The sequence below is a fragment of the Lynx rufus genome, unplaced genomic scaffold (assembly GCF_022079265.1).
Source record: "Lynx rufus isolate CCGP_SWC_20201006 ecotype Redwood Valley unplaced genomic scaffold, mLynRuf1.p SCAF_8, whole genome shotgun sequence".
Lineage (NCBI taxonomy): Eukaryota > Metazoa > Chordata > Mammalia > Carnivora > Felidae > Lynx > Lynx rufus.
In genome coordinates this window covers 57,869,069-57,881,658 of record NW_025814896.1, presented here as the reverse complement: position 1 = coordinate 57,881,658, position 12,590 = coordinate 57,869,069, and the positions used below count along the sequence as shown (strand labels likewise).

Genomic DNA, 12,590 nt, shown 5'->3' with positions numbered 1-12,590 from the left:
CTGTCTTCCTTATTAAAAAACAAATGCTTGGGGGCCTGGGTGGCTCAGTCGCTTAAGCGTCTTTTCGGCTCAGGTCATGATCTTGTGGTCTGGGGGTTCGAGCTCCACATCGGGCTCTACATTGATGGGGCAGAGCCTGCTTGGGATTCTGTCTCTCCCTCTCTCTCTCTTGTCCTAAAAAAATAAACATGTAAACTAAAAAATAAAAAAAAAATTAAAAAACCAAATGCTTTTCTCAAAACAAAAAGTCACTTTGAGGGGTTCATAATGGTCTCTTTGATCATGAGAGGGGAAGGAAACACATATTGAAGGCTATCACATTCTACGTTGTTTAAACCAGAGTAGTAGGAGTACAGGAGAACCTGTGATCCAAATGAGGTGTCCGGTGTGAGTCTGCACCCGTTACTTTGTTTTCCATGTGACACTCAAGACCACAAGCCTAATTCTGCTTTTTCTTTCCACTTGCCCACAGGCTGGTACCAAAAACATTCGTTACCTCTCCTTTCCCTATGGCCACCCTCAGCCGGCAGGAAGAGACACGAGGGTTGCTGAACTCACAGGTAATCTGCCTGCCTGGTTCTTCTTCCTCTTTTCCTGTAAAGGGTCAGAGGGCAGATATTTGGGGGCTTGTGGGCCAAAAGGCAAACCCGAGAATATCATGTAGGTACTTACATGACGAGAAAAAGAGAAAACAACGTTCTCATTAAATCTAATTCAGAACTTGATGTATGAACATTGAAATTTGAATTTCACGTAATTTTCCCCTGACATAATATATTCTTTTAATTTTTTTTCAGCCATTTAAAAATGTAGCAACTATTCTTAGCTCATAGGCCATAGGAAAAGAGGCACAGGCTGGGTATAGCTTAGGGGTCATAATTTGCTGATGTAAAATGGGCACTTTTTTGAAATATTTGGGGTTCACCCAAGGTTTAAAAGTTAGCAAGATTCTCCAAAGTTGGTTAGATTTTACTAAAATGATTTCATAAATAAATAAATAAATAAATAAATAAAATGATTTACCAAATTTACTGATTAAATGTTTCCAATTTAATATCTAATTCTTAAGTAGAATTCTTACATTTATTGAAACTGCCTTTTGTTCTAGTAAAAGCCATTATTATTTTTCAAATGTATACATAAAATAATTTTTCTATTAGCAAAAGGTGATATGTAATATATAATATGCCATATTATCTATTTTAATTTTTTTCAAATTTTTAAGACAAAAACACATTGGAAATTCAAATAAACTAAACTCAGGATTTTGGAATTAAATCTTTGAAGAGTGACTATAATTATTCTTTAAAATGGAACTTTATTTACTTCTGATTTAAAAATGTAAAAATAAAATAAAATAAAAACTAATAAAATAAAATAAAAACTAAATCAGTAGATATAAAATAAAATAAAATAAAAACTAATATTAGATATAAAATAAAAACTAATCAGTAGATAAAAAGCATAAAATAAGAAAGTTAAAAGCACGTGAAACCCCAATACCAAGATATAATTACTATAGAACATTTTGGTAAACATTCTTCTATAATTCTCTCTGCACTATCCTAATCCCTATCCCACCTGTATCTGATATAAGAAAGAAAAAAAAAAAAACCCAGCATCATCAAAATCGTAGTATCATCATTGTTTTGGAATTTTTATAAATTGTCTGGTTTATTCAACCATCTACTGTGGACATATTTCCATGTCAATATATGTAATGTTAATAATCACTTTTATGATTGAATAATAGCTAATTATATAAAATAATCTTAGCTTATTTCGCTAAATGCTTATTAACAAATAGTAAGGTATTATGACTTTTTATAGAATGTAAGCAATGATATTTATTTAATAAGCACCTTGGCTCACTTGTGAATCACTTTGTGATTTTTGCACAAGTGATTATTCCCTTAGTGTGTTTTCTTGGAACCAAGATTTGGGGGTCAAAAATGAAATACATTTAAATTTACTCTCACAACAGTCTGTGAGAAAGGTTGTTTTCAATCATTTTAACCATCACTGGGCTATTGTCAAACTTTTGAGTAATCTATGATGGAATAAGATAACATTTTTATATCATATTAATTTTAATCTGAGTCTGATTTTTAGTGAGGTTGAACATCTTTCACATTCTTGGAAGCAACTATTACTTCTTGGGAAGTTTCTGTTTCTGCCTTTGGCCACTTTTTTTTTTTTTTTTTTTTTTTTTGGTCTATTCCGTTGTTTGTTTTCTTACAATGAACTGGAAGAACACTGTATAACAAGGATATCATCCATTGTCTCATATTTTTTGCTAATGGTTTCTCTTCCAGTTTCACATTTATCTTTTAGTTTTTAGATATACTTGCCATCAGATATGCATTCTGATTAGTCAAGTCTGCTCAGTCTTCCACAGAAAAATTAGAATACGATTTACCCAATGTTTTTCCCTAGAACTTTAATAGTTTAATTATCCCCTTTATATCTCAAACCCTCTGAGACTTCTCTTTGCATAGATTTAGACACACACACACTTCAGATTGTTTTTCAATGGCCATGCACCTGTCCCAAACCCATCTTTTCCTCCAAGAGGAGATGCTACCTTTGCTGTGCTACAGTCATTTATCTTGAGAGAGTTTTGGACTCCAGTTGTGTTTCATTGATCTAGCCATCTATTCCTAGATCACACTCTTGGAACTAGTGTCATTTTATGTCATAAAAGAGCTAATCCACAAACAAAAGCAAATGAACAAACAAAAGAGCACCATTGTAGGGTTTATAATAATTAATTTCTAAAAACCTTCCTGCTACAAGTAATCTGTTGCTATTTACATTGTTTGAATGAATAGAAAATGTGAAATTCTCATGGTCATTTCTTATGATGTCGTTTCAATATCACATGCTCCCATAGCAGGAGATTACCACATAGCAACTCACATGAGCACACATGTGCAAATCTTAAGTAAAGCATTATAAATAAAATATGGCAGGACATTAGAGAAATACTACACCTTACAAAGTGGGATTCATTCCAGAAGTGGAGGTTGTTTAACATTTGGAAATGTGTTTACGTTACTCATCAAATGACTAAGTCAAAGGATTCTATTCTTCAGATAGATGCCTTAAAAGGCATCTCACTCTTATTTTCTGTAAACATAATAAAACCCTAGGAAAATATATATAGGACTTATATGAAGAAAACATAAAAGTCCACTTCTCCATTTCCTCTCTGTAAAGGGGTGAATATTGGTACCTCCCACATACAACAGTTCTGCTTCAAGCTGAAGCCAGGCAATGCATGCAAAACTCTTAGAACAGTGCCTGGAACCAAGTAAATATTCAGGAAATATTAGCCATTGACAATTAATACTATTGAAGAACATCAAAGAAGGCTTGACATGGGTAGATAGAGGTGTTCTTGGAAAGAAAAGACAACACTTCAGAAATGTTGGTTCTACATGAATTAAACTAGGCATGGAATGAAGTCTTAGTCCCAATGCACTTTTTTTCTTTCAAATGTGCATAACTGGTTCAAAATTTTATTAGGTTACCAAAAAATAGTTGTTAACAGGGGTGCCTGGGTGGCTCAGTCGGTTAAGCATCCAACTTCGGCTCAGGTCATGATCTCACGGTTCATGGGTTCGAGCCCCGCGTCGGGATCTGTGCTGACATCTCGGAGCCTGGAGCCTGCTTCAGATTCTGTGTCTCCCTCTCTCTGTGGTCCTCCCCTGCTCACACACTGTCTCTCTCTCAAAAATAAATAATAAATATTTAAAAAAAATTTTTTTTTTTTAAATTTTTTTTTCAACATTTATTTTATTTTTGGGACAGAGAGAGACAGAGCATGAACGGGGGAGGGGCAGAGAGAGGGAGACACAGAATCGGAAACAGGCTCCAGGCTCTGAGCCATCAGCCCAGAGCCCGACGCGGGGCTCGAACTCACGGACCGCGAGATCGTGACCTGGCTGAGGTCGGACGCTTAACCGACTGCGCCACCCAGGCGCCCCAAAAAAAAATTTTTTTTAAATAGTTGTTCACCTAGAGATATGAGAAGAGTAAGTAATGAAGTCAAACTTATTTTTTTATTTCATTAAGTTTTTAATTTTAATTCCAGTATAACTAACATACACTATTTTTAGTTTCAAGTGCATGATATAGTGATTCAATAAGTCTATACATGACTCAGTGCTCTTTAAGATATGTGTACTCTTAATCCTTTTCACCTGTTTCACCCATTCTTCCACCCACCTCCCTTCTGGTACCCATCAGTTTGTTCTCTATAACTAAGAGTCTGCTTCTTGGTTTCTCTCTCTTTTTTTCCTTTGTTATTTTGTTTTGTTTCTCAATTTCCACATACGAGTGAATCATAAAGGATTTGAATATTCCATTGCGTGTATATACACCACATCTTCTTTATCCATTCATCAATCGATGGTCACTTGGGCTGCTTCCATAGTTTGGCTATTGTAAATAACGTTGCAGTAAACATAGGGGTGCGTACATCCTTTCAAAGTGGCACTTATTTGATCACTTATCCCTAATAAGTTTTCAAGAATTATAATAATCAGGGTTAGACTGAGATAGTTCTCAATGTGTCTCCAGGCACAATGACTTGAATCCACATTCTCCCCAAATTTGAAGTCTTTCTGCACCTGGACAAGCCAAGGAATGGCCAGAGGGTCTCTAGGGGAGAACACGGAGGGAGTGTTAGCATCCAGCAGGCAGTCCCTGACTAACCAGGCTGTGACTTGGGGAGCATTTGCCTTCCTCACTGTCCCCTGCTCTCCAGTGTTGGAGCATTCCTTACTCTAAATGTCTGGGGGCTCCACATACTCTTGCAATGCTCTTTTTCAAGGAGCCGAGGCTCACTTGGTGTTATAAGCAGAGATGGCCTTCCTAGACACCCCTCCTCTGCTCTGAGACAGTTTACAATCCATGTGGATTGGGAAAAAATGAAGACGGTGGTATTGACTGCATAACTCTGTGAATGTACTTAATGCCACAGAACTGGATGCTTCAAAATGGTTACAATGGGGGGAAAAGATTAAAATGGTAAATTGTAAAGTACCATTATTAAACAGAATTAAAACAAAACCATGAGGAGAGGCAAGAGAGGGAGCTATACCCCAGATCCGGGTCTCTAGAGAGCACACATTGTATGAGGTAGTCCAGTGTCAACCCCTGGGTATCAGGCTCTGCCTTGCCCTATGCAGAAGCACTGTTCTGCTTCTCCTTCACCTTGCCCCCGGGTGCCCAAGTCCAAATGTTAAAATGCAAGATAAAATAACAGATATTCAGATTTTGCAGCAAGGTCTCCATTGATCTCTCCCTGGAACTGCCGGCCTGAGTGCTGACCTGCAGGAGGTTGTGCAGTTGGGACAGAGCCCAGCCCCCACTCTTCCTCCTTCCTCTTCCACTTTCAGCTGCCCTCTTCCTTCCCTTTTGGACAGATCTACTGACTTGAGATGAGTGGAATCTTGGAAGTCACCTGCTCAAAACCCTTCTGAATGCTTGGAACCCACTTTTCTTTTTTTTTTTTTTTTTTTTTAATTTTTTTCAACATTTATTTACTTTTGAGACAGAGAGAGACAGAGCATGAATGGGGGAGGGTCAGAGAGAGGGAGACACAGAATCTGAAACAGGCTCCAGGCTCTGAGCTGTCAGCACAGAGCCCGACGCGGGGCTCGAATTCACGGACCGCGAGATCATGACCTGAGCCGAAGTCAGCCGCTTAACCGACTGAGCCACCCAGGCACCCCGGAACCCACTTTTCAATAAGCAGAGGTGGTCAGGAAGCATCGGCTATGATCTTTGGGCTGAGGGGAGCATACACTCAGAAGGAGGGGTTGGAAACCAGGACAGGGCAGAGGAAAGTGAGCAAAGAACTGCTCTTGAGGGCAGAAGCATCCAGGCCATTGTTTTCTTAAGTAATATTCCAAGCAGCAAAGAATCAAGAGGAACTCGTGTTCCAGGCCAGATGGTAGAGCACAAATTAAAGGGAAGTAATAAAAAAAAATGAACAAATACACTTAACTATTTTTTTTCTTTAATTCAAAGCAGTTGATTCCTGTCCCCTATCCCCCTCAACTTCCAGGCTACCTTCTCAGGATAATTTGATCACATTTAGAAAAACATCAATTGAACAGATTTTTTAAAATTTTTCTGATGACTAAATACCTTTTGTCATGTGTAAACCTCTGAGCATATTACTGTGGGGTTCTTCTTTTGTGTTGTGTTTTGTTTTTTAGGAGGGAATGGAGAGTGGGACAAAGAGCCCTGCTTTCAGATTTAAAGTTCTTAAAATACTTAGAGTCTCAAGAGAATATTTAAAGGAAAGACAAGTTTATAAGGTTACAACTTGAGGAAATGAGAATCAACGAGATTTGTGAAAAATACTCCCTTGAAGATGGGTGCACAGGGAAATAGGGAAAAGGCAATGTCCTAGGCATCGAGGAGGCCCTTCAGAAGGTCATCTGAGAGGGGATGTCATGTAGATACCCAATGGCTTCCCTCCGCTCTTGGTGTACCCCTCCGACCCGCGTAGGGCATGTATCAGGGAGCCAGGCACAGCCTGGCAGAGAGCAGACGCACAGTGGGACAGACTCTGTGCACAATGCAGTCCCATCTTCTTCACTGTGTGATACTGAAAGTCATTTAACATCTCGAAACCTCAGCCGCTTTACCTCTGAAATAAAGATGCTAATTTCACTCATCTCCAAGGATTACGATAAGGACTAAATGGCACAACAGATATAAAGTGGTTAGCACAATGACAGGTGCATGGTGAGTTCTCAATACATGGACATTCCTACCACTGTCGTTGCTGTCACGTGCTGGTGGAAATCTGTGCACCCTTTTACCTCCCTTGAAAGGAGGACATGTAATCACTCTTGTTTTGCCACACATGACTCTCTGCTGTGGCTCTCTCCTCTCCCTGTCCCATGATTGGCTATTTCAAGGTCAAAGGGATGAAACTCAGATCTCATGCTTTCTGGTAAGCACTGATTAAAAAACAAACCAACCGTTTAGAAGCTCATGGGTGACTCAATTGGTTAGGTGGCTGTCTCTTGGTTTGGCCTCAGATCATGATCTCATGGTTCATGAGTTTGAGCCTCCGTGCTGACAGTGCAGAGCCTGGTTGGGATTCTCTCTCTCCCTGCCCCTGCCCCTGCTCGATCTCTCACTCTCTCTCTCTCTCTCTCTAGAAATAAATAAATAAACATAAAAAATTTTTCATATCATTGTTAACCATGGAACCTTCGGTTTAGTGTTGGTCTTTGACAGTGCAATGCATCCTTGCGCCTACTGGCCACTTGATCTGCTTTTGTAAAAAAAAACAAAAACAAAAAAAAACCTCTCTTACTTACCTGCAGGAGTCTAGCCCGATACACAGGTTTCCAGGCATTTCTATTTATTTATAACATGGCCCGTAACAGGGCTTCTATTGGCTGCCCTCCTTGGGGCAGAGAAAATCAGCCAGGTGAATGTAAGAGTTAGAACATCAAGAAGGACTCTTCTTCACTCTGAGTTCTTGCCATGCAGATATGAAGTCTTCTCTCTGATCTTAAGTTGTGTTCTTTCCTCCTCTTGTCATATTTTCCTAGACAATGACAGCAGCGATTCAGAACTCCCATCCATCATGTTCAAAGCACACTCTCGAGCAGGGATACTTCAGGAAAGACGGCTGACGCAAGAGATAATCCCAATGAAGAGCTTACCCAGAGGAGGGAAAGCATCCCACTTCGGTTATCAGAGAAACACCAGCCAAGAAGAGCATGATGGCAGGGGCAGAAGGGAGGCGCTACGGCCCAAACCGCTGTTCCACGCGGTAGATGAGGAGTTTGAATCTGGAGAGGAGAGTGGAGAGGAGACCTCAGCCATCAGATCCAGATGGTCAGGGGAGCACAGACCCACTAGGCAACATCACAGGTCCCACAGTCCTTTGCTCCAAAGAAAATAGTTTCATCATCCACACAGTAGTCTCCATGTATTTCAAGAGTCCATTTTCCTATTGTTGTGGAAGAAGGAGTTTCAGAGTTACGAAGAGAGCTACTGAGTTTATTTTTTGGAGCCTATGAGCCATACATCTATAAAAGGCATGGAGATTTTTTTGGAGAAAAACGTGGAACAAACTCGCAGGCTCTGCTGTATTCTTAGCTGGTGTACTTTGTAGATGAAGTCCCCAAGGGTGATAAATGTTAATCATCACAGGAATTATTACTAAAATTCCTAAAAGTCTGTGATCCATGAACTGTATTGTGATACAAGTATGATTGGTCAGTAATTCACCTTAACTGTATGCCTGTGCAGCTTATAATCAAGTTCTAACTGGGAAAGGCCTGGGAAATCATCTGGCCCAACCCTCTGTGTTTACAAATAAGGACCTAGGGACACCCTTCCCAAGGTCATGTGGTGAGTTGCTGCTTTTACAAGCTGGTTGTCCTCCCTCCCAAGAGAATGTATTCAGTTTTGATTTTGATATGCACTATGCGATAATTATTTTTCTGGGGAAAGGTAAAATTTGACATAACAATGCTATATTTAATCAGTAGCAATAATAGACAGATGTGATATGTAGTAGTGGATTAATTTGTGAACAATGGGCTTATAATCTATTTTATAACTGGAATATTTATTTTAAAAACAAAATAGCCATAAACGATGTAATAGCAACGACATGAACAACAGGTATTTATTAAATGTGCATTTGTAGGCTGCGGTACTGTGCCCTAGAGTTTGAAACTCTTTCCCAGTTTAATTTCCATCAGGAAATTAAATCATTCCCCCAGACTTGACCTTGAACCTCTCACACTCCAGCTCACTGACTTTGCTAGATGACTTTATCTTTCTTCCCTTTTTGCCCTCTCTTCCTCTTTTCTCTCTTGTGGCCACCTATAGATGAACACATATTTATTAAGTGCTATTTATTGTGCCAAATGGCTGATCTATAACAATTAATCATAATATCCTTTATCATTACTATTTTTGACTTCTCTAGCCATCCCCAACTGATCCAATCCCATGCATCTTTAAAGGCTGTTTTCCAATGCACCTGGCTGCCTAGACCGGCTTTGATCCCCTTAATCAGAAGCAATGAAGTGATCCCCTTCCTCCTGGCTGTGCCCACACCGCACTGGGTGTGTCACAGAACTTATCTGGTAATTACACTTATACACGTGTGTGTAACTACCCAGGTCTGCAGGACAGGGAGGATAGTCTGTCCATTTTAAACTTTATCCATTCATCAGTTGTGTTTCTTATCTCTTGGCCTTACCCTTTTTCAAGTTTTGTTTTTTGTTTTTTGCGGGTTTTTTTTTTTTTTTTTTTAGCTTTTATCCATTTTTTGTCTTAGTTGTTACAGTGCCTTGTTCATGGTAGATCATCTATAAATGTTGGGGCAACAGTGCCCGTTTTTTACAGCTGAAAAGGAGGTCGGAGAAGATACGGTCAGACATTCTTATTTTCCAGGTTACAAAGATGAGGTGTTGAGACACTGGCTGGTGCCGCTTCAGGGGTTTAAAGGGTGTGGGCTTATTCTCTAGTGTAATCCGTGGACACCATTGCCTGACAAAGGATATACGGCCTTCCCTGGACTTATAGTTTGTGAAGGGCATTTAACTGCCAGTGGTCACTGCTGTAGTGGTAGAAATGCCATTCAAAAGAGCCCACTTGTTTCTCCTCTTCTGAATCTGAAATATAAGCCTGCTTCTAAGTTGTCTCAATGTTTTAAATTATCTACTACCAGATAGTGGTAATCCGCCCAAAGGGATAGAAGTATTTATAAAACTCAGGGATCTCTGGGTTTGGTTTTTTTGTTTCTTGTTTTTGTTTTTCGTTTTTGTTTTCCCATTATTGCTTAAACAAACAAGCAGGCAAAGCAACGGAAAAACCTTATGACCCATGAGAGGGAGTCATGGAGTTATTATCCTCACACTATAGATGAAGATACAGTGACAGAACGGGGGCGTCAGAAATCACCTTTACAAAGCCATATGCAAAGCCAATTCCTGAGAGGTAGAGAACACTGTATTCCTTGCTGGATTCTCCATATAACAAAAGAAATCCAGACTGTGAAGTCCCCTTTCCCAGAGCAGACAGCAAAGTCTAAGGATTAGTGGAATTTATCTGATTCTTCTGTTTTTCTCTGAGATGCTGGTGCCCTGTGGGAGAGGGATGGTGGGACTTAGTGAATAGAAGGGAACTTGCCCTTTTAATTGGTAGAAGCCAAAATGAGTCATTTGCCCCGAGGCCGTCTGTTCATCTAGACAGTGTCTGGCCCTCGCTGCCTGAGTCTAGAAATTGGCCCTGGGACGCCTTCCCGAAACGTATGGTAGGTTGAGGGCCCTTGTGGTCCTGGTGGCTCTGGTAGCTTGGAGAGCTCATGGTGGACATGGCCTCTTTGCTTAGTCACCCAGGATCATTTCAAAATGCAGTGTGATCTGATCTTCATTTCCTGGCGACAGCCCACGCTGGGGTTTGGTTGAACGTGTGATAGGTGCCCCAAGAATGCTCTTGGGTATCAGTTTCACATCATGAGTTTTTCCAACAGGCACCAAGCCGTGCGGCAGAGAAAGTTCCCTCTGGAGTGCTGAGGGAGCTCTGCTGCTTACTCCCGACTAAGGTCGGGGAGAGGTTGGAGTCCCTCAGAGGGGCTCTCCTGGGCCTGGCCGCTGGTCCACTGAGCCTCGCAGTTTGCCCTCTTATCTTCAACCTCGGAGAAGCCAACACACAACCCACAGAATCCTATTTTGCCTCCATAAGTTTTTTTTTTTCTTTTTTTTCTTACTTTCTCAAACCTGCTCCTATTGTGTGCCTCAGTGGTCTTTAGGTTTCAGTAACTTCCGAAATGGGGTAAAGTCGCATTTCCTTTCATGTATCCTATATGGCAGCTTTCTACCTGAAAGGTTTTCCACATGTTTGCTGGTGTTTGGGATGTGGCAGATATGTTTATTCACCCTGCCCAAACCTGACATGATGCCATGGGACCTCCCCGGTCTTTATCAGCCTCCTACCAGAGAAACAAACGTTGGCTGTAGATGGGAATGCGCCATGGCCGAGTAGTGATGACATTCCAGACACTTTGTCGTGCTTCCCCGCATGCTTTTGCCTCTCTTTCGTGAAGGCCATATACTTTTGTGCTTCTCTTCTTAGAAAAAGTTAAAGGGTCATGGGAAGTAGGTCTGGAAATGCCACCGGAATTCAGTGATAGAATTACCATTCCTATATGTAAGAAGTGACTACTACTGCTCGGCTCTTTAGCCTACCATTTTGGTTTCAGCCTGCAGGGAAGCTTCTAGAACATTTCCTTGCCTATCTGCATGCCTGCCACTGAGATCATTTTGATTTTTAAATCAGTGTAGTTCAGAACTCAGGCTCTGAAGTCAGACCACTTTTAGCTGTGGGGCTGTGGGCAGCCTGGTTATCTTCCCTGAGCTGAAATGTACTGATTGATAAATAAGGTGATAATCTTATCTACCTCAGAGAATGATCATGAGGATCAAATGGATAGTATTTGTAAAATTCTTAGCTTAGTGCTTGTTTTGTAGGAAGAGCTTGATCACTAACAGCTATGCTAATTTAGGCCAAAATGTATGTACTCGTGACAGGGGACATACATTCAATTAATTACATAAAGAGGTATAAATAATGGACACCTGAGACTTTTCTGAGAAGTAGTTTGAATGACATTATAGAGGATATTTGGGGCTATCCATCAATAGCAAAACCAGAGATCAGATCTGGATATGGATTCATGGTTTTCCGGCAAAGCTTATTGAATTTTTTTGTCATTACCTCAAAATTATTGTGTTTTCTTGTTTGGAGGATGGTTACCATGGTGTCCAATCCAAATCGTGGTTTATCCTCAAAGAGACAGTGAATTTAGAAGACCTACCTCTGTTTATCATGACAGGCACCCTGTGCAAAAAGGGAAAATTGCTCTTTGTCGGGGAAACATTCAATGCAGTTTAATTCCTCAGCTTGGAGTCTTTTCCATAAGAGACCTCCTCTCCAAAGGAGTGATTATTTGAACTTATAAATATTAACTAGTTAAATAAGTGTTTAAGGATTTTCAGCATGGAAAAAAGTAGTTTCTATTACGTTTGATAACTTTCTGAAATTAGGGAGAGCAGTTGTTTTGTTTTTTTCTTTGTAAATAAAGTCAGTGAGTGTGTTGGTGTTATCTAGAATTTTTGCAAATATATTTCATGTATGAGTAATACAGGTGGTTTCTTGTAGTTTTAATTTTTTTTTTTTTTTCATGACTAAACTCTGTCAAGTATCCTATTTGTAACTCCTCCTGAGAAAAGCCAGTAGTGCAGACAGAAAGCTTCCTTTTAGGACATCAGTCACTGCTAATTGTTAATTGGGCCATAAGCCGAGGGGAATAAAAGAGATGCCCGGATCAGCGCTAGTCACTTCTGTAATTAACAAGTGATATGTTGTTTCTCTGCGCACAATATTTGATTGAATAAATTCTTTTTCTTTCTGAGAGTCTAACCAGCTTCTGAGCCCAGGGTGCTCAAAGTGAGTATGATGGGTTTGAAATCGAAATTTCCATTGCCCAGCCTTCTTCCAGTTAGGGCTTATTCAACAAAGTAATCGGAGCC

The 12,590-nt window shown here is 40.1% G+C and overlaps 1 protein-coding gene across 1 annotated transcript in view; it reads left to right on the top strand.

Annotated features, from left to right (window-relative positions):
- SLC9A4 (solute carrier family 9 member A4) overlaps positions 1 to 7,942 on the top strand; it is a 64,987-nt gene extending 57,045 nt beyond the window's left edge. The window contains exons 11-12 of the mRNA XM_047067594.1: positions 473 to 560; positions 7,587 to 7,942. Of these exons, the coding sequence (XP_046923550.1) occupies positions 473 to 560; positions 7,587 to 7,942 (444 nt within the window). The remainder of the gene's footprint in view (positions 1 to 472; positions 561 to 7,586) is intronic.
- The last annotated feature ends 4,648 nt before the right edge of the window (positions 7,943 to 12,590 follow it).